This window comes from Festucalex cinctus, chromosome 6 (assembly GCF_051991245.1).
Source record: "Festucalex cinctus isolate MCC-2025b chromosome 6, RoL_Fcin_1.0, whole genome shotgun sequence".
Taxonomy (NCBI): Eukaryota; Metazoa; Chordata; class Actinopteri; order Syngnathiformes; family Syngnathidae; genus Festucalex; species Festucalex cinctus.
Genome location: NC_135416.1, coordinates 13049518 through 13071963, shown reverse-complemented (window position 1 = coordinate 13071963; position 22446 = coordinate 13049518). Strand labels below are relative to the sequence as shown.

The window sequence follows — 22446 nt, the reverse complement described above, 5'->3', positions numbered from 1 at the left end:
CGCTAGTGTGAGCGAAAGAGGTCTGCAAGCCCCCACAGGCGGTGTGAATAATTAACAGGGCCGGTGAGCGAAGCCGAGTACCAGGCTGGGTGTTTTGTTACCCCAGCTTCACTCAGCATGGGTATTCAGCATTAGATAACCCTATCTGTCTGTCCTCATGGCTTGTGTGCAGCTGAGTACTTTAGATGATTACGCCATTTGATATCTGTGGAAGCCTACTGTGTGGTAACATTTCCTGACAGAAGTCTGTACATCCCCTATCAAAGTGAGACCATCAGATGGGCGCTTTTCATCTTGCTTTTAAATGACATGATCAACAAATGTTGCCATAATTTCTGCAAAGCGTTTTATTCAACATTAGTGTTTCTGTTTACATTGATGTATTTACAACACATGTTGGGAACATTTTAAAATCGAGGTAAAATAGTCCAAAATAAAGGATGAAATGTTGGGAAGATACAAAAGGCTACAGAGAAAACACTGTTCATTAAAAAAAAAAATAAAAAATAAAAAATGTGAACAAATGTTAGACTAGAATTAAAAAAAAGGAGCTAGGTGGTCTATTACAACTTTAATACTGAAATAATAAAGAAATCTAACAATGCACCATCATAAATTTGCTTCTGTTCCTCCAGTCCCTGTTCATAGCTCGAGAAGCACCTGATGGCCCACAAACCTGACAGCTGAATGTATTACTGATGATGAAAATGATAATTCAAGTATGTTTTCAGCAGGCCTAGGTCGGTGTCATTGCAGCTCACAGGAGAAAGGATGACAAGGAAGCTTTCACCAACATACAATAGGCTGTTGAACAGTTAAATAATTCACTAATGCACTGTCATGTATTGCAGACTCTTCTCAAGAGAATTCAATGCAGGGATTTGTACAAAAAAATGCATTGTTAGGAAATGACATTTTTATGGTTACTTGGAAAACACGTTATCTTTAAATTAATATAATTAAAGTTGGTCCTCACACTTAACAAACTGGGCATGGAACTGCAAAAAAAAAAAAAAAAAAAGTGCATTGTGCAGCATCTGGAGGGACTGCAAAAGCAATTCAAGAAATAAAAACTGGTTGGATAAAATTTATTTCGCTTTCCGGTGTTAACAAACGGCTTTGTGAAATGTCCAATGACACACTGTGATTATACTCCTACTCAGGTCCCTGTACATTGCCTAGCTGAATGTCACGTTAACACTATCATTTATTTTAGTAGTTGAGGACAGTGCAAGGAATGGGAATTAAGACTACCGTAATTTCCAATGATCAATTAAATAATGAATTTTTAAAAAGTAGATATCTAAATGGTCTAAATTCCTGTGAAAAATTTACATCAGCAGCCTATTTACTTGCCTGATACATATGAAAACACCATGGAGTAGATTACCACAGAATCAGCTCCTCAAAAGTCACTGTGATGAATGACAAAAAAGACAAGAGTTTTTGGAAACATATGGTTTTACCAAGCTAAATATTTACCCGACTTGTTTCTTTCAAACATTGTCAACACTACTGCAATTACCCCTCACCTTAGTCCACAAGCAATTCTATACTTAAACGTGCATCATTAATGTTGATTAAACAGGCTGAAGGAAGGATTTGACTACCACAATATATTTTTTTTAAACAAGGGGTAGGCCTAGATCATATTCAGCTCTTTTTGCCCCCCTCTGCGTATGTGACGTCAAGCAAAGATCAAAAATAGATATGAAGAGTCCTTGTACATCATTGTACTATAAAAGCCAGCTAACAACAACGCGATGTGGCCGCCATCTTGGGGAGTTTGAATTTCTCTCCAAAGGCATGGACATTGAAATTATGTCGTAACGTGCATATTTCTCAACCGGTTTTCATTTGGTTTCCTTTTTTTTGTGAAGGCCAAAGTGTGTGCTATCAAATAACAATTGGAAAAAGGTTGGTTTTCTTGTTGAACACACACATGAAATGCGCTGACAACTCTCTACCTGTGGGCTCAAGTGTTGACAGCCAAAACTGTGAGTGAGATAAGAAAAATTCAACAAACGCATGCCTGAACACAGAAATCCTCATCTATAAAGTTATAACTTATACATGTGATTTTACTTATATTTGAGTGTGCGTTATTCTTGACAAATTACGGTAATTTCTCCTTGGTACCTTGAAAGGTGCTATAGAATTTATTATTATTATTATTATTATTATTATTATTATTATTATACACTACATTAAGCCTGCATAGTTTCTACACAAGTTACTTAAATAAACCCTTTCCACTGTGACGTTAGATCACTTCAATTAATCACTTCCAGGGTGTACATTTAATTCTGCATTCACCAACTGAAGACTAATACGAAATGAATCAGATTACGGTAATAATTACCTATTAAACCTTATTAGTTTGTCAGCTCCTGATGACAACCACACACACACTCAGCCAGACCAGTGATTGATTCAACCTAGTCTCGATAGATAGCTATTCATCCATTTTACATTCAAGAGACAGTGTGTAGGATTTAGTGCCAACAAGTGGTGAACAAATAGAATGCAACGATTTTGAAGCGGTGCCTCAGAGAGACCATACTTCACTAGCCTACCACCAATTACAACCAATTATTTGGAGTGAGCGAGCGAGCAGCCTGGCTAGCAGGAGTGATGACCAAGGGCGGCTAGCAAGAACTAGCTGGAGCGGCTAGCAAAAATTAGATAACTAGAAACTAGATAAAGAACTACACTGATTTAGGAAATAAAACAGGAGCATGCAGCTCACCAGGCTAGTAATAAACCATTGTTTACACTTTAATTATTAATTCAAAATTATATCTTTTATATATTTTTTTTAAAGTAAACATACACCCTAAAAGTAATCTATCAGAAAATGACTAGCATAATCAATCGAACCTGACATACGGCGGGGTGAGACAGACAGACTTAAATATAAGACAGATGATGAACGCACAGGTGGGGAGTGGGGCCTAATTGAGAAGGCAACCATACGTCAGTAAAGCTTGTCATAACATTGTGGATATTGGAGCAACTGTGGATCCATCTTCATGCTATCACACCACAAAATACAGTAAGTCCATTAAATAAATTAAAATAAGACGAGATAAAACTCATTTTACAGTAATAAATAGTTGTGCCCTCTAGGCTGACGCAGACAGTGAGCTTTGCAATGATCAATTAAATATGTAAAATATTTTAATCGTTCATGTGTGGTTAGTGATGTCACTTCATCAGGGTCATTCCACTCTTAAAAGGTCAGAAAGATGTGCCAGAGAAAAGTGTTTCATCCCCAGTGTTCCAATTTGGTGATTTGCCGAGGCAGTTGCTGTTAATAGACTAGATTCTCCTGAGTGGACACATTTTTACACATACACGCACACACGCAAGCACTCAATACACATATGGTGGATCCTTTTTGAGCCTCACTTCGAGTGGCATTTGCCTCTTGATGCAGACCTAACAAGGGCCTTTCCTCAAAGCTTGACCTAAAACCGAGGCCTACATCCTTCAGCAACTGCCTCCTCATCCCTCTTGGCCATTTGAGAACATTAATTCACCTTCTTCTCATTCTTCAACGAGCCATTGCCTTTGTGTTTCCCGTTGGACAAGCAGTGGCAGTGTCCATTGACCATGTTTCCCTCCTCCGTGGAAACGCCACCTACTTGGCTTTTGTCACCATACTTCGCCCTCAGTAACCGTCCCAAATGTCGCAAGGCAAGGCCCAAGATAACCAAGGTTGACCCTACAACGAAAATCACGTCCAGCAAGAAGTACTGGTAGAGGGATATGTCATACACAGCAGAGCGCAGGTGGACTGTGCCATTGTGACGGAGGGTGTAGTTGATCCAGTAGACGGCTCTTGCCACCGGGTGGTCTGGCTGGTCTTTGTGGATGGTAGAGAGAATGGCTGCCCGCTGTCGGTACCTGCAGAGTTAAGATTTTTTTAGGTCATGTAAATTAAGGTGATCCCATATTGTTATTAGCCACCATCCAACAAACACAATTGTGCTGATTTCAACGGTAAGTAAAGCTAGTGTTTTTTTGTTTTGTTTTTTTGTTTTTCTATGAAATACATGTATGGAAAAACAAAAAAAACAAAAATAACAATGGATTTTTGGGCAATGAATATAAAACTAAATAAGTACAAAAGGCATCTCTCACCTTGCGTCATTTATGACGGTGACCAGGGCATTGTAAAGGTCATCTTCGCTCATGCTTTTCCAGTGCAGCATAATGCCCATACCTTTGGCGGTCACTCGAGTCATTGTGTCGTAGTGGTCTCCAAACAGGGGCACACCCACCACTGGCACGCCGTGGTACATGGCCTCAAAGATACTGTTCAGCCCACCATGACTTAAGAAAGCCCTTATGTTGGGGTGGCCTTAACAGTAAGAGACATGAGTTGTTTTATTTTATTTTATTTTTTTAATATGCAAATAAAGGTGACAAAAGTTTAGTCCGTTTGACACAAGTGATTCAGTTAGGAAACCAGTGGTGATGTGAGGAAGCATTTGAGTAATACCACACAGTGTGGTCTTGTCCTTTCGTTGGTAAAAATGTTTGCTTCTATTTGCAAATAGGATGTAATTTTATTAGGCTTATGTGCAAGGTTTTACAGCTAAACCTAAACAGAACTACTAAAGTCAAACAGACATTCATTGAATTCTACACATTCCTCCTTTCTGAGACACTCGTGGAGGTGATGCTTTGTGGGTACAATAAAATACGTTGTAAAAGCAGAGTACAAATCTCCTGTAGTGCTCTAGTGAACTCACCCAGTAGGTCATTTTGAGGCATCCAATCAACAAGCTTGGTGTTGTGGCCAATGTTACTGGGCGGGACCCCTGAAAATCTGTAAAAGAAAAACAAATAGTAAAATAAAAGGAAAAAGGTAACTATTAGCAAAATAATAAAACCATGACTTTATATTATGTTTGTGAATAAATGCAGTCACTAGCCTACTTTTATGACAAATCTGTTACAAATGTCACAGACACTGTTCCCAAAGGGCAAAAGAAATAGATGAATGAATGAAATTCCATTCGGATTCAGCCTTTTTTGTTCTAATTGAAGTGTTTGTATGGAGCATTTTCATTCTGTTTGGTCATTCGGGTTCATTCCAATCAGAATACAAAGCTCCCTGTAAACCCGGCCGGTAATACAGAACGCAAATACTGTCAAAACATGGACAGGAAGCTGGTCAAAATTTCCCATTGCAAAAGAGCATGCTGAAATAAAACTTTCAGCTGGTCTTTCATAAATTTCATTTCACATTCTAACATAAGCAGCAGCCAACACGTCCTTTCCTCAAAATCTTTTATCTCACTCTCTGCAACAATACACTAAGGCACTGTGCTGCCAATCAAGGCCTACATTCATGCAGGCCAATTATCAATGACACGATTCATTGGGCTTGATCCCACTTCATCTCCTCAGCCCCCCTTTTTCTCTTCCAGTTCTCTCAGTTTGGAAAATCACATCCGGATCATGGAGCTTCATATCATCAGAATTACAGACAACAGTTTAAACAAATACGCAAATGCAGAAGAGTTGAATTTCATTTGTGTTACCTGCCTCCCTTTCTGACTTGTCATGTGAGGAAAAAAACAACAACAAAACACTCAAATCGAGAATCTAAATTTCCATGGTATGTGCCACTATCAGGGGCATATTGTTAAACATTACAAAGTGGTCTACAGTAGAACCAGCCCTGCTTTCTTTTGTGGTCTTTTTGTAAGCACCATCAGTGATTCATCTATTGACTGGTAACACAACGTTAGACTAGTACTTCATCTTTTCCCATTGGATGTCCCTTAATACTATTTAAACACAAAATGCTTTTGAAAATATTCTTCATACTGAAAGATATGTTGTTGCCCCCCTCTTGGTATTCTTGTTAACTGTAGACTCTACATTGTCTGTAGGTTTGAATGGCTGTTCGTACGCTCCGATTAGCTGGTGACCAGTTTGCGGCATAACCCGCGCCTCTCACCAAAATTCAGATTGCGATAGACGAATACACTCCTGCAACCTTATGGAGGATAAGTGGTACAGAGAATGAAAACATAGCAACAAGCACAGTTTTTTTTTGTTTTTTTACACACCTATGCAAATGCATGTGTAATATTTATAAATTGAATAAGTAATATATTTAGTTTAACATAAAGGAGAGGTTATGATTGTTTGGTTAGGTCCCAAGATGAAAATTCATTTGACATGCCATTTGTTGTACAGATGGTACATGTTTGTACAAGTAGACTTGAGACACTCTGAAAACTCAAGCATACATGTACACACATAGGCAATTACACTCATAAACACGTTCAAGTATGTAACTAGCAAAAACAATATTTGACGATGGCACATAATGTATCATGCAGCTCTACAACACAAATATAGTCCAACATCAACAATAAACAAAGTAGGACAAAGCATAGAACATATGATGACAGATTGAACAGCTCATGGGCTAAAAAAAAAAGTGGATAAAACATGTAATTTGTCTTGCCAGGCGTTAATGAGTTAACACTAATGTACATTTACATTCCATTCTCGTCAAACTGGAAAATGAATGTGTTATTCAACTCAATTCACTCAAAATTGGTGCTTAAGTTTGAAAACAATGACAAATGACTAAAGCATATTAAACTTCATGGTTCATAAGATGAGGAAATGGACAAATAGAATTGTATCTAATATTTGTTTGTCTCTCGTTTTTTGTCATTGTCGATGGGTCAGTGTGATGGATGGGTAAATGATTACATGGCATTGAATTACAGCTCCACCTTTCTCTGCTCACCGACCATGCACAAACATTTACCCAAAGTTCATGTTGAACCCTTTGTTACTGATTTATTTGCAGAACTAACACACATGCCTGACTTATCGCGTTCTTTTTTGTGATTCGTGGAGAAAGCGAAGAACTAAAACTTGACAGTTTATTTCATTCACAGAAACACCAGCTATGTAGCAAATATGTGAGAGTTTGTCTTGTTGAGTGCTGGATCTCCAGGGGCAACATGAGCCAAGTAAGAGTTTGTTCATCAATCATGATGAGTTTCAGTAATGACACATAGATACCCATAGATTATTTCACAACTCTCTCAATATGAACCAACTTGTCCAAATGCCTCTGTGAATAGTTTCGAGAAATAAAATATTGACATCTTATTTTTGATTTGTCTTTTTTTTTTTGTTTACCATAATTTATTCAATACTTATGCTGCTATTTCTCCATATTAATATAATGTAATGTGTTATAATGAAGTGACTGTTTTATTTACTGAATGACACAATACAATAAATTTTAAATTTAGAAATATTTTAAGCAAATTGCTCAAGTACATTTCCGAGACACAAAAACATCATGCTTCAATGAAATTATCTATGCGAGACGCATCTCATGGATAATTTCTACACTCTCAAAAGAGAATTGTTGAACCAATTTAATAAATTTTCTTCACCTGGTAACACACGACTGAATTAAATTAATCGAAACTGAATTGAATTTAAATTGAATTCAAGTGAATATATTAAGATTAATTAATTATGACTTCATTAAACTGAATATACTTTGGATTGACTTAATTCAAGTAAGTTTAATTAAATTTATTCAAGTGATTATATGAATTAAGTTAGTTCAACTGAATATATTCACTTTGGATTAACTTAATTCAAGTGACATAAATTAACTTAATTCAAGTGACTTAAATTAATTCAAGTTAATCCAAAGTGAATATATTCAATTTAATGAACTCATAATTAATTATTATCATTATTATTATATTTACTTTGAATCAACTTAATTCAATCATGCGCACCGATATTTAGCATTTTGACGGATATCAGGAAGTGTAGTTCCTGATCGTAAAACGGCCAGACGAGGGCAGCCAAGATGGGTAAAAGTCTTTGTCACAAGTGATATTAAATAAGGCCTGATACCCTTTGAAAAACATCGCGATTCATTTATCAGAAAATATTGGACTTTACTACTTGCCATTCTTTTTTCATGATAACAATACTTGTCAGTAGTGTATTTACCGCCATGGAAGCAATGATTAGTGATTTAGAGAAGTGGCGTTGCATTTTGTTTAGCCATGCTAGCTAGCCAGTCACAGCTTGTAGGTAGCCTGGAGTGGCGCAAGATAACAGAACGCAGACCATTCTAATATGGTCAGACAACCTGTGAACTGTGAGACGGATGTGCTCACCAGTCGGCCATGCTGCTGCACTGTTTTCATTCAATGAAAGTAAGAAGAGGAAGACAACAACAGGGTGAGCATGTATAGGTCAAAGATTGGACACAAGAGCCTGGTGAAATCCAAAGGTGTTTGGAAAGTATCAGGACAGGAAAGTGCAAAATATTTCACAGTGATTGCTGTGACAGAGGAGGAAGGATAAAGCGGTACTTTACCTCCAGATGACTTGCTGGGGTAGCCTGGCGAGCGCTCCTGCCAGTTTATGTGCAATGTCATGGGAAAGGTACTTCACCCCAGCGCCAAAGGACACCACAACAAAGCCGTTCTCTGCTGTATCATTAACCCATACCTCGAAGTCCTGTGGGAATATGTCAAAAGTTGGAAAGAATCACTAAATTGTACAGTCAAGCCAGTTAAACACACAATGCTCCCCCTCATGTGCAAGTTTCACTAGACTGATTTTGGTCCAAATGCACAAGCCAAACCATTCCCAAACAAGTTTGCAGTTGCCATTTATTGCTTTATAGAGTGGTTGTGTCAACACCAATAAAGATTACAGTGTTGATTCGAGTGAGGATTTATCTTGCATATATGATTTAATGAGGTCTGATGTCATAAAAGGGATTCAAAAATGTTGTTAGAATGTTATCTTGTTGATATAGAGGGGAAATAATTCATTCAGATAAATCCTTTCAACAAGCGCTGTCAAGGTATAGATTGTTGTTAAATGTAACTCACTGGTTTGTATGCTGCTGTTTAAAGGGATGCTAGACTCATTTAGCCGATTTTAGCAATAAAAAGTTAATATTTGGTCTAGAATTCATTTGAAACCTGAGCAAGTGGCAAAATGTGTTTTGAAATGGTATTAATTGTACATGAGAAATGATGAAGTTATCAATTTATTTATAGACAAAATATCAACTTCCTACTGCTGAAAATGAATCAAGTATCCCTTGAAATACCTAGTGTACCATTTTCACATTGACCATTTCAGGTGAGAATCATATTTAAGCTAATTACAAGTTATCTACAAATGGATTTTTACAAAAGCAAACTGGAGATGTGACAACTCACCACGGCCTACACAAAAATGTATAAAATTACATGAAACTCACAAAAGCCAACATTGTAAAATAAAATGTACAGGATGCAGTAATTTGACTTGTGTCGCCTTTCGTAAACTTGCTGACTTATAGCTATGCAAAGCGCTAAGACTGCAACGTGTGCTTTAATGTGGTTACGAAGTTGAAGTGAAAAGAAAAAAATTAAACAAATACATGCCACGTTGAATACATCAAAACAAGACACTAGCAAACAACAACAATGCTGCAGCAGCAAAATAGAGACTCACTCTAATACTGCTGCATCCAAAACTATAGGGCACGGCAATCGCGTAAAATACTATTTGTTGTTTATATTTGTCATTTTCAGTCTAGTATGTTTACAGGATGGCGCGACACTGCTCACTGGATAAGGAAAGGTCAGGGAGGAGCCAAATTTGAGTGTTCTACATCCAACAGACGGAAGGTAAATGGTCCAGCTGTGGCAGCCACAACCGGCCCTGGCACGGAGCAACTGCAGCGGCACACTGTGCCCTGTGTCCCAGCCGTGCAGCCCGCCTGTCCCTACAAGGAAGCCACAGTGACCCCATAAAAGTCTCAGTGTCCCCTGGCTGCTGCCAAGAACAATGGCCTCGTTCTCCCTGCGCTTACATTCTGACTCCCTCACACATTAGGGCACAATGCTGCCTGTTGGCTCAAGAAGCATTCCAAAACCTCCACGCAGAAGATACCAACGAATCACGACCCGCGCCGTCTTTGTCCAAACCATGGACTAAACTCACCCCCATCACCCGAAGCTCTCTGTGAGGAAGTACAGTATCTACTACGTCCATTCAAACTAGGGATAGACTGATTATCAGCCGCGCCGATATTGGCATCAGCCTTTTTTTTTTTTTTTTTTTTTTTAAATCATACAGACAATAATATATCAATTTAAAACTGTTAACTATAGGGAACTATGTATTTCCATTTTCAATACTTTTATTAGGGGTGTGAATTGCCTAGTACCTGACGATTCGATTCGTATCACGATCCACAGGTCACGATTCGATTCGATACCGATTAATCCCGATACGAGTTTATACGTCGATCGTTGCGATTTTTTTCATTCAAATTTAGAAAATACTAATCAGTCAACTTGTAGAGTGTAAGATTTGTATGAAAATGTATTATTTATTTATCTGAAACTTTAGTCTTATACAGGTTGTAATCTGTTTCATGTTTGAACAGCATTAAAATAAAATATTAAGGCTTAATGTTCCGTTCATATAACATTCTTCCATGCTTAAGGTGCGAACTAGGGGTGTGAATTGCCTAGTACCTGACGATTCGATTCGTATCACGATTCACAGGTCACGATTCGATTCGATACTGATTAATCCCGATACGAATTTATAAGTCGATTGTTGCGATTTTTTTTTCATTCAAATTTAGAAAATACTAATCAGTAAGCTTGTAGAGTGTAAGATTTATATGAAAATGTATTATTTATTTATCTGAAATTTCAGTCTTATAGAGGTTGTAATCTGTTTCATGTTTGAACAGCATTAAAATAAAATATTAAGGCTTAATGTTCCGTTCATATAACATTCTTCCATGCTCAAGGTGTGAATCCTAAAAAAAAATAAAATAAAAAAAAAAAATCGATTCTGCCGATTATTGAATCGATTCGAGAATCGCGCGATGTAGTATCGCGATATATCGCCGAATCGATTTTTTTTAACACCCCTAACTTTTATACTTCTAAACTTTATGAGACCTTGGTTCAGTTCAACAGTGCTAAACAAGTCGATGCACTCACCATTTTACAACATTTATTGCTTGGCCCAGGCAGCTATTGGAAGCTGGCTGTGCTATTTACCTCGAGCCGGTCCTGCATTGTAACAATGGAAATACACCGATAGAAAAGCTCATGTTGTGTGTCTGACCTGCGACCACAGTAATAGGATAGGAGGACTACATGTCCCATGATTCCTGTGTAACATCGGGACAAAAAAATGGAGTCGAGGAAATCCATCGGGACGTGAGACCCAAGGCTCAAAATCGAGACGTCTGGTGACCTTAAAGCTATGGTTTAGTTCTCAATGTATAAGCATTGGCACAGCGCTCACCTGTGACAGTGGGTTTGCTGGTCTGGTGAGGATGCCTCCGATGTACACCACATGCGGTAAGGTGGGCCTGGGGAACTCCAGCGCCATGTCTGTGCACAGCATCCACATCTGGCTGCCTCGCACCAGCTCGGTCATAGCCACTTGCGGCTTTATTCCATATTTCCTCATGATACGGTCGTACTTGGGGATCACAATAAATTGGACTCCAAAGTTCTCCAAGAGGTAGACAACTGTGTTGGAGATCCTTTGTAACAGTGACATGCGGTCGGTCAGCAATGAGTTGAAGACGGGCACGTACGAGAGCGGGGCCGGGGCTCCCACCTCCGTAGGGTACCACAAACCTGTGCTGAACACGGCATATTTCAAGCCTAGAATATGCGCAATTACAAACCCGCACATTTCGTTGGGGTCCACCAGCAACAGCTCAAACTTGGCCTGCTTGAGGTGAGTCATGACTTCTCTATTGCCTACTATAGCATCACAATTCTGACTGTAGTGTTCAAGAATGTCAAAAAGCTCCAGAAATGTAAGGCGGCCTGAAAAGATGTTGCCAACTTTTGACTGCAGGAAGCTCTCAGCTGTGCTGCTGTTAAAAATGCCCGGGTATCGTTGTAGTTTATAGTGAGGGGAAGGGAGTACTTCACGACCCTCTGAGACGAGGAAATGGGTCTCATGGCCCTCCTGGTGCAGAGCGGTGGCCAAAGTCTTGAAGATGTACATATGTGATTCAAACAGGGGAGGTGGGACCACAATGATTTTAGCGGCCCTTGATGCGCTGGGATGCCACGTCAGGAGGCCAAGGAGGAAGAGCAGCGATGAGGGCAGGAGCATGGCTAAAATGATAAAGAAATTCATATTGAAACACAGATCAGCATTATCATACTTATATTACACATTTAATAATGGAGTCACACCTAGTACAAATCACAGAAAATGAAAGAAACTAAAGTGAAATGACGTTTGTTGTACGGATTCTGTACTTTTGCTGCCCTTTGTGTAACTGAATCTATTTCACTGAATCTATTTCACTCATTCAAATATTCATTCTCTGCACAGCCATCACTGACACGCCGTGGGTAGCGCCATCGTCATTCTCACCACAAAAAAAAAAAAAAGAAACAGCTGCTCTGTTCACAAACACCAACACAATGAATGATTCTCAAGTATATCACCTCATGACCTACGACATAATATTCATACATTCTTTATCCTGCAAAATAAGTTTATACAAAGAGGAAACTGTCATCATAGATGAAACTGCCATGCATCAAATTATGAGACAAAAAGCTATATATTGAATCGAGATTTTGGTAATTGGTTGAATTACTCAACATAGTAACTATTTCTATGAAACTTTATGTGGTGATGCCTAAGCCATAATGGCATAAGTATAACATTTTGGTCCATTCAGATCAGAAGCGTGTGTTTTGAGTAATTTCTTGCCTCATTTCAAGGGATGTAACGATATCAATAATATCACGAACAATATCGCCCTCATCATGTTGCAATATTAAGAGCAGCATATTTTTAAAAAGGATATGTTGTTTTCCAGCACGTCCTCCTCCCACTTCTGAGGACTCCGATTCGAGTCCACACTCCGACAGTCCTGGGTGGAGTTTGCATGTTCTCCCCGTGCCCGCATGGGTCTTCTCCGGGTACTCCGGTCTCCTCCCACATTCCAAAGACACGCATGGCAGGTTAAGTGAGCGCTCCAAATTGTCCCTAGGTGTGCTTGTGAGTGTGGATGGTTGTCCGTCTCTGTGTGCCCTGTGATTGGCTGCCAACCAGTCCAGGGTGTTCCCCGCCTACTGCCCAAAGCCAGCTGAGATAGGCTCCAGCACCCCCCGCGACCCTTGTAAGGAATAAGTGGTCAAGAAGATGGATGGATGGATGGATGGATGTTTATGCCGTTTCACCATCCTCTGGTGATTTAGTTTAATTTTAATTAGGCATGTTTTGGTCACCTACATTTCAGAGTAACCCTGATTGGGGTTGATGTTGTTGCCTGTGCTATTTCAACTATATATATATATATATATATATATCTTAAGAGAAACATCTCCTGGATGCAACTGGGACGCATCATCAGTGATGTAGCCTGGGTTCATTGAGTGTTTCGGGTCTCGCAACATCAGACACTCTTGCCCAGGTGACCCAGCTGAGGTTGATCAAGCCTCGGCTTGCGTCCCAGTAGCAGTCCACGGATCTGCCCTTTTGAGCCATAGCCACCTAGTGGCTTTCTCTGCAGCTTCGCTAACTGACTTAATGGCCTTCTTCTTGGCCGCCCCTGATACACCCAAGCGTCCTAGGACTTTGCAGAAGGATTGACCAGCAAAGCCTCTGCAGCCAACTTCTATGGGCTCATAGAAGATCTTCCAGCCCCTACCCCTGCATTCCTCCACCAGTTCCTGGTACTTTGCACGTTTCCTCTCATTGGCTTCCTCCATGCGCTCTTCCCAGGGTACTGTGAGCTCCAGCATGATCAGATGTCTTGAAGCCTCAGATGTAATGATCATGTCTGGCCGGAGAGATGTTGCTGCGATGTGCTGGGGGAACTTTAGCTGTTTTCCCAGGTCGACTTGCAACTGCCAATCCGAGGCAGTGTGTAGTAGTCCTCTTGCTGTCTGTGGACATGGCTGGGGTCTCTCTCCTGCCTTGATGAAAGGGACTGCCCTGCTCGGAGCTTTGTGATGTGTGTTCGTACTGATTCCCAGGGCTATGCTCTCAGCAACTGCTTTCAGAACCTGGTCATGGCGCCAGCGATAGCGACCTTCAGCCAGGGACTTTGGGCAGCTGCTGAGGAGATGTTCCAAAGAGCCTCTTCCAGAGCAAAGGGGACAGGTGGGTGTCTCACTCTTCCCCCACACATGAAGGTTCGCTGGGCTCGGGAGGGCGTCGTAAACTGCCTGCACAAGGAACCGGACGCGGTGGAAGTCTGCCTGCATGATGTTCGACCAGGTCACTTTGCGCTGTAACACGCTCTCCCACCTTGTCCATGCCCCCTGCTGCCGGAGTCCAACTGCCCTGCTCACTCGCTCTTCCTCCACACCTGCTCGGACCTCTTCCTGGAGTAGCTGATGTCTCTCCTTTCCCCGGGCCTGGCTCACTTGGGTCTTTGGGAAGTAGCCCAGGCCTGCTCTCCCCGTTGCCAAAACCCCTACCAGCGCTTTCTGCCTTAGGCGTGACTCTGCCACCTCCACTGCTTTCTCAGCTCTCCACTTCCTTCCGGTTCTCACTTCGATCCCTGCTGATGACACCTTGTTGTCCCTGGAATCCCTGTACTGTAGAGCCTCTCTTGTACGTGCCACCTTGAACTCTTCAGTGAGCCCACTGAGGGGTAGCTGGAGGGTGTTGCTTGTCCCGTACAGGGCAGCGCTGGTGAGGCTGCGGGGAAGTCCCAGCCACTTTCGAAGAAAGCCACTGATCTTCCTTTCGAGAGACTCCACAGTTGTTAATGGGACTGCATAAACAAGGAGAGGCCACAAGACTCTGGGCAGGATGGAGTGCTGGTAGATCCAGGCTTTAAATCTACCAGGCAGGCCAGACTTGTCCACCTTGGTGAGCCACGCTCCCAGTTGTTCACCAGACTCCTGTATGGCAGCAGAGTCTCTCAAAGTTGCATCAAAGAGCTTCCCTAGGCTCTTAACTGGCTGTTCCGAGATTGTCGGGATCTCGGTTCCCGAGATCGAAAACCGGAACTTGTCCATCACCTTCCCCCTCTTCAGAACCATGGACCTTGACTTGGAGGGCTTGAAGCTCATCCTCGCCCATGTGATGTGTCTTTCCAAACCCTGCAGGATCCACCTGCACCCTGGGACAGATGTTGTGGTGATGGTAAGGTCATCCATGTAGGCTCTTATGGGAGGCTGGCGAACACCTGATCTGGATAGGGGCCCTCTACATTCCACCTCTGCAGCTTTGACCACCATGTTCATTGCCAATGCAAAAAGGGTAACGGAGATGGTACAACCTGTTATTATACCTTTCCCAAGGCGATGCCAGTCAGATGTTACTGACCCAGAAGTGAACCTGAGCCTGAAATTGGCATAATAATCCAGGATCAGGTCCTTGATCTTATTAGGGACGTGGTGGAGGTGTAGAGCAAGCTCCACTAGTTTGTGCGGGATGGACCCGTAGGCGTTAGTCAGGTCCAACCACAACACAGCAAGGTCACCTCTGTTCTCATGGGCCTCTCTGATGAGCTGTGTGACGACACCAGTGTGCTCTAGGCAGCCAGGAGCTCCGGGAATCCCACCTTTCTGGACGGAAGTGTCGATGTAGTTGTTCTTGAGCAGAAACTCGGTCAGTCTTCGGGAGACGATGCTAAAGAACACCTTCCCTTCCACACTCAATAGTGAGATTGTCCGAAACTGGTTGATGTTTTTCGAGTCCTCCTCCTTGGGAATCCAAACTCCCTCAGCACGCCTCCACTGGTTGGCCACTCTACCCCTTCGCCAGATCACCTTCAATGTCTTCCACAGGTGCTGGAGAAGCTCTGGGCAGCGCTTATAGACCAGGTAGGGTACACCACTTGGGCCCGGTGAAGATGCTGACCGGGCTGCCTTGATGACTTCCTCAACCTCCTTCAGGCTCGGCTCTGACACCTTGAACTCCACTGTTGGTGGGGCAGGGCTAATGAGAGCTTTGTTGTGACCTAGCTCTTCTTCCCTCAGTGGGTCGGTCATTGTGTTCCGGAGGAAGTAGTTCACCTCTTCACTTGAACACTCGAGCCGGCCACTGCGCTTGTCCCCAAGCAACCGCTTAGCAAAACGGAAGGGATTGGCGATGAAGTCCGCCCGCTTTCTAGCTCTCTCTCTTCCCCGCCTCCTGTGCCACTCTGCTCTGCGTAGGGTTGTCAACTTCTTCCGCAGGATGTTATGCAGTTCTGCCAACGGTTGCTTCTCCTCCTCAGTAGCTCTCTTGAACTGCTTCTTGAGGGTTCGAAGCTCCTGGCGGAGTTGATGTATCTTGGTGGCTCTGCGGTTCATGGTGTAGGAGGTGGTCTTGGTGTTGACATACTCAGTCCAGCCGAATCTCTCTGAGCCAAAGCTGACGATGATGGTGGTCATCGCTTGGAGTCTGCTGTCAACATCTCCTTTGGCTGTGGCTTGGATGATCTTACACACATCCTCGTCAAACTGCCGCCACTCGCTCAGTCTGTTCGCTGGGGGCCATTTTATCCGCTGCTGTGGAACTACTCTGCTGGGGTTGGGAGACTCTGGCACGTGGAGGGACTGGGATCTGTGGGTTGCCTCCTGTCCGGGCTCCTCCTGCGTCTCACCAGGTCCAGGACCTGTGCGTTGTACCTCGCTCTCCCGCTCCAAGCATTTCATTCTGGCCTGATGGATTTTTAGGCCATGATTGTTTTTGCATCGCTTGCCGCAGATACATATCGTAATCGTAGTCTGTCCGTTTGCAGGGGTCGTTAACCGTTGGTCCGTCCGATTGGAGATCTCATCCTCCCCCCCTCTCGGGATCTCCTGGGGGTATTTCTCTTTAAGGCTTTCCGTAGCTCATTAGGGTTCCTTCTCACGAAAGATACAGGCATGGGGTGCTAACCCAACCTGTCCCGGGTGCCGTCTTTCCGGGCTGTCAACTGTCTCTCCAGTAGTCGACCAAACTATTCTTGGTTGCCACCTAGTCTCTTCCTAGGAGTCACTGGCTTTGCCAGCTTCTAACTTAAGAGAAACATCTCCTGGATGCAACTGGGACGCATCATCAGTGATGTAGCCTGGGTTCATTGAGTGTTTCGGGTCTCGCAACATCAGACACTCTTGCCCAGGTGACCCAGCTGAGGTTGATCAAGCCTCGGCTTGCGTCCCAGTAGCAGTCCACGGATCTGCCCTTTTGAGCCATAGCCACCTAGTGGCTTTCTCTGCAGCTTCGCTAACTGACTTAATGGCCTTCTTCTTGGCCGCCCCTGATACACCCAAGCGTCCTAGGACTTTGCAGAAGGATTGACCAGCAAAGCCTCTGCAGCCAACTTCTATGGGCTCATAGAAGATCTTCCAGCCCCTACCCCTGCATTCCTCCACCAGTTCCTGGTACTTTGCACGTTTCCTCTCATTGGCTTCCTCCATGCGCTCTTCCCAGGGTACTGTGAGCTCCAGCATGATCAGATGTCTTGAAGCCTCAGATGTAATGATCATGTCTGGCCGGAGAGATGTTGCTGCGATGTGCTGGGGGAACTTTAGCTGTTTTCCCAGGTCGACTTGCAACTGCCAATCCGAGGCAGTGTGTAGTAGTCCTCTTGCTGTCTGTGGACATGGCTGGGGTCTCTCTCCTGCCTTGATGAAAGGGACTGCCCTGCTCGGAGCTTTGTGATGTGTGTTCGTACTGATTCCCAGGGCTATGCTCTCAGCAACTGCTTTCAGAACCTGGTCATGGCGCCAGCGATAGCGACCTTCAGCCAGGGACTTTGGGCAGCTGCTGAGGAGATGTTCCAAAGAGCCTCTTCCAGAGCAAAGGGGACAGGTGGGTGTCTCACTCTTCCCCCACACATGAAGGTTCGCTGGGCTCGGGAGGGCGTCGTAAACTGCCTGCACAAGGAACCGGACGCGGTGGAAGTCTGCCTGCATGATGTTCGACCAGGTCACTTTGCGCTGTAACACGCTCTCCCACCTTGTCCATGCCCCCTGCTGCCGGAGTCCAACTGCCCTGCTCACTCGCTCTTCCTCCACACCTGCTCGGACCTCTTCCTGGAGTAGCTGATGTCTCTCCTTTCCCCGGGCCTGGCTCACTTGGGTCTTTGGGAAGTAGCCCAGGCCTGCTCTCCCCGTTGCCAAAACCCCTACCAGCGCTTTCTGCCTTAGGCGTGACTCTGCCACCTCCACTGCTTTCTCAGCTCTCCACTTCCTTCCGGTTCTCACTTCGATCCCTGCTGATGACACCTTGTTGTCCCTGGAATCCCTGTACTGTAGAGCCTCTCTTGTACGTGCCACCTTGAACTCTTCAGTGAGCCCACTGAGGGGTAGCTGGAGGGTGTTGCTTGTCCCGTACAGGGCAGCGCTGGTGAGGCTGCGGGGAAGTCCCAGCCACTTTCGAAGAAAGCCACTGATATATATATATATATATATATATGTGTGTTAAATAATGCCATGTTAAATAAAACATTAATGTAACTGCAATGGACTCAATTCTTAATGTAAACATTCATATTTTTACGAATGCATTAAATTAGAGCAAGAAGTTTCTACTATTTGCATGCATGCAATAATTCCTATTTATTTGATCTGTTTTTGTATTTTTTTCCTTCTACAAAAACCACAAAGCTACACCCACACAAGCAAATTAAGCTGTCCGAAGACAAACGATGTGATTTTTTTTGTTTTTTTTTGGCTCACATGGGCAAAACTATGTTCTAATCGGACATACTGCAGTGGTTATCACTCCCATAAATCAGTCAGTCATACCTGAAAATATTTTTCAACAGCTCCATCAAGAAAACATTACTTTTTGCCCACAGCACTTACATAGACCATGATACTTTGCGCCGCTGAGACAATAGGAGCACATGACAATAAAATGATTGGCCACCGTGATTTCTAGTCCAAAAGCTTTACAATTGACTGTGTAATCCTTTCCAGACTGTGATCTTTTGGCCAACTTCATTCTGTCAGAGAGGTTCTATAGGTGACTTCTTGATTGAACAGGTCTGAAGCTAATCAGGTTTAGGTGTGTTCAGTGAAATTCAACTGAAAAAATGTGTTGAGCTGCGGTGAATTCATGATTTAACAAGGGGGACAAGTACTTTTCACACAGGGGCAGGTAATTTTGAATAGTCCATCCTCACAATTTTCTTATATATCATATAGATCAATGTCAAGGCAAACCAATAGTGTTTATAATGCATAGGTGTAAATACTTTGAATCAAACTGACAAAAAAAATATTTCTTATCTTGCTTCATTTTTTTCGTGGCATGTTTTAAACACATGGTAAATCCAATATTGATTTTGAATGGTATTCAACAATAGATAGTTGAGGTAGGTGAGGTCAAAGTCTCTACTCGTGGCCAACGTAACATTCAAGAACAATTCTGTTCAATGGCAGATTATTTTTAACATTAGCCTCACATTACTATACTTTATAGATGCATGTTTAAATCTACACAGATACACGAATTGTCTTTTGAATTCAGCAACTGCGAAAAAAGAGAGAGAGAGAGAGAGAGAGAGAGAGAGAAAGAGAGAAAGAGAGAGAGAGAGAGAGAGAGAGAGAGAGAGAGAGAGAGAGAGAGAGAGAGAGAGAGAGAGAGAGCGAGGAGAAAAGACCTTGGGGGCATACAACACTTATTCAAGGTCAACCAGTTTTGGTTCCCATTGGGGTATGTAGTAGAAAGTCGAGACGGTAGAAAACATGTATTGACAAAAATATTGCAGTACTTGTTAAGCTATCAATCACGTTCAATTGCACTCACATATTTGTGCGCTTATACCATTCAACTAATATTACCTTGATTCAGAGCAATAGCATTTGCAGCTTTTACGGTGCACTGTATATGCTAAGTGAACTCCATTGAGAGGCCTGAACTTGCAAGAGCAAGAGGATAAATCAGTCCCAAGGCTTAAATGAATGACTATGGCTCATACTCGATAACATGGAAGTTTCTGCATACCACAAGTGAAACTGATAAGAAACCCCAATGTTTGCTACTTGTGTTAAAATATGTAGGTCTTAAAGACATGATAAGCCAGAGAAACTCAAATTCTATGGGAGGCTAACGTATTTAAAAAAAATAAAATAAAATGTTACGGTGGAGCTTGAAAGGGGAAAACAATACTTGCCGTTCTTTTGCTGAGTCACATGCAAACCTGTTTGTCTGCAGCTTTGTCACATCCTAACCCAATGACAGTATACGTATAATTAGAAATAACTTCAGCCGTAAGCGCATTAGATGAATTTTGTTTCACTTTCCACATTCATTCATGACTATTAGCTCTCATAGTATCTCTTCAGGCATCAACATACATATGAACTGGTCCGACAAGCTGTCTTGCTCCATTAGTAAATGCCAACAACAACAAAACAGAAGTCAGCTGACAATGAGAGGCATGACCAAAACAGTACACCTTCATCTGCGGAGACCAGGAAAAGACTAGCCTGAAATAATCCATAAGAGACTGAATCAGTATTTGCAGAATGGGAGAGACATTATTAATCCATAGGCAAATACGCATGACTGTTTAATAAACTGTGAGTCTACACATTTTTCTCCTTAAGCATGGCTAGGAGTCAATATCAACAGTTAGGTAACAATTAAAATACAATAAAGTAGGCCACTGTCTGGGTTGTTTTGTAGATTTCAAGCAGGTTTGTGTAATTTCATGCTTCATAACATAGTGAACGTTCTAATTATTGATATTGCATTCAATGCAAGTAGGTTTTAACCAGTTTGGCAACTTTTTATTTTGCTAAATATGGCGACTTTTCAAAGCCTCTTGGGGACTTTTTTTTAATTTTTTTTTGTCAAATGTGACTAGCGACAAATCGAGCTACATTTTCAGCTATTCTGCATAGAGATTCTGCACATAACAGTCTTTTGATTAAATTTGATATTTGAGCATTTAACGATACACAACAAGATTGATTCATATAATGTAGGTTTTGACAAAGCATTTAGGTTATGATGTGGTTTTGAGAAGTGCTTGCAAAATAATAATTAAAAGAAATAAACTAACAAACCAACAAGAGAGAGTTTATTTGTAGTTCTAAACATAACTAAATGTTTTTCTACTCACTTTTTGACTCTCCCACAAGCCACGATGTTATTCATCTCTCCTACAGTGTCCATTACAATTAGGCTACATGCAAATTCACAATTATGCAACTTGGGCGATGACGTCATTTGGCGACAGGACAGCCAATAGCTACTTTCCTTACTGAAGAGTTGGCAACACTGTTTTTACGTGGGCCTGAACTCCTGGATATATTTGTGATGATTTTATTACATTTGGGATTTTATGCTTCAGAATAATGGTCAGATATTGAATGCGGTTAACAGCATGTCAACGTTTATAAGTTCATTATGAATATACATTTAAAACGGTTATAACAAGCACGTCAAAGTGAAATTGTATTGACAATGACAACTGGGACAACACGACTTTAAATTATGCCAGCATAATTTAACTTCCCGTTAAATAAAACACACACACTCACGCGCACACACACACACGAAAACATAAACCATGAATTTATACACACACAAAACATTGAAAAAAACAAAAAACAAACGCTACTCTAGAGGGATTATCATTTGTACGCTTGTACAGGAGAGACAGTGAACGCAACACGGTCACCTGTATCTCACTCAAGAGGGTTTTAATTTTAAATGACGTGTTGTCCTTGCTCAACGACCGGGGACACTTTATAATTTTTAAAACAACAATGCCGTTTTACTGGTGGCACCTGTACGTTCGCTGGAGGGGGGGGGGGGGGGGGGGGGGAAGCCGGGGCGTGGGGGAAGTTAAACTGCGAGGCGACCAAAGAGCGCGCGACACCTGCAATTAGCTACGCTGTATGGTATGTACGGGCCCTACCTCGTGACTTGAATGTTGTTCCGGAGCGGAGGAAGACGCCTCTTCGGGTTCTCTTCCCTTGAGGAAAAGTTCAACTTGGGAGCCCAAAAGTGGTGTAAAAGTGATATCAAGAGTACAGCGCATGTATGTTGACAAATGGTTGCCCGGGTTTGGAGGACGACGACCAGAGTGAGCGAGTATTCAACCAACTGCCACTCAGTCAGGTGCCGGAGGAAGGAAGGCGGGACTAGCAGCGACCCAGGGAGGGATGAAAAGACGGGGAGTGGCTGAACATGGCCCGCGGTGCTTGGTGCTTGAGGAAAGAGAACAACAATGAGGTGCGTGAGCCTGGTTTGTGTTACAGGTGCCTGGTTGGTGTTAGCATTTCGGACGAACTATACACCTGTTTTGTGTGTGAGATAGCCCATAAATTGATTAACTTGCACTTTCACAACATGGCCACAACATGAGTTTCTAGGGCCGGGGTGATTTTATGGGAAAAATAATAATCCCTTTTTTTTTTTTTTTTGACATATTGAAATCACAAAATCCGATTATTAATTCATTTAAAA

The 22446-nt window shown here is 42.3% G+C and overlaps 2 protein-coding genes across 2 annotated transcripts; both read right to left on the bottom strand.

Moving 5' to 3' along the window:
• Positions 1-332: 332 nt before the first annotated feature.
• ugt8 (UDP glycosyltransferase 8) lies at positions 333-22175 on the bottom strand. Its single transcript, XM_077525018.1, has 6 exons — positions 21896-22175; positions 11356-12188; positions 8399-8541; positions 4761-4837; positions 4147-4366; positions 333-3909 (listed from the first exon to the last, which is right to left on the bottom strand). The coding sequence occupies exons 2-6, from the start codon at positions 12184-12186 to the stop codon at positions 3534-3536; spliced, it is 1647 nt and encodes a 548-aa protein (XP_077381144.1). The 5' UTR covers positions 12187-12188; positions 21896-22175; the 3' UTR covers positions 333-3533.
• On the bottom strand, positions 13524-16800 carry LOC144020874 (uncharacterized). Its single transcript, XM_077524741.1, has one exon. The coding sequence runs from the start codon at positions 16686-16688 to the stop codon at positions 13524-13526; it is 3165 nt and encodes a 1054-aa protein (XP_077380867.1). The 5' UTR covers positions 16689-16800.
• Positions 22176-22446: the final 271 nt, after the last annotated feature.

Excerpts from the sequence above, each read along its gene's own strand:
- ugt8 (XM_077525018.1), bottom strand. The coding sequence starts at position 12,186 with ATGCTCCTGCCCTCATCGCTGCTCTTCCTCCTTGGCCTCCTGACGTGG. Across the intron at positions 8,542-11,355 it reads CAGCAAACCCACTGTCACAG|GACTTCGAGGTATGGGTTAA; the intron begins GTGAGCGCTGTG and ends ATATTCCCACAG. Across the intron at positions 3,910-4,146 it reads ACCGTCATAAATGACGCAAG|GTACCGACAGCGGGCAGCCA; the intron begins GTGAGAGATGCC and ends TTAACTCTGCAG.
- LOC144020874 (XM_077524741.1), bottom strand. The coding sequence starts at position 16,688 with ATGAAATGCTTGGAGCGGGAGAGCGAGGTACAACGCACAGGTCCTGGA.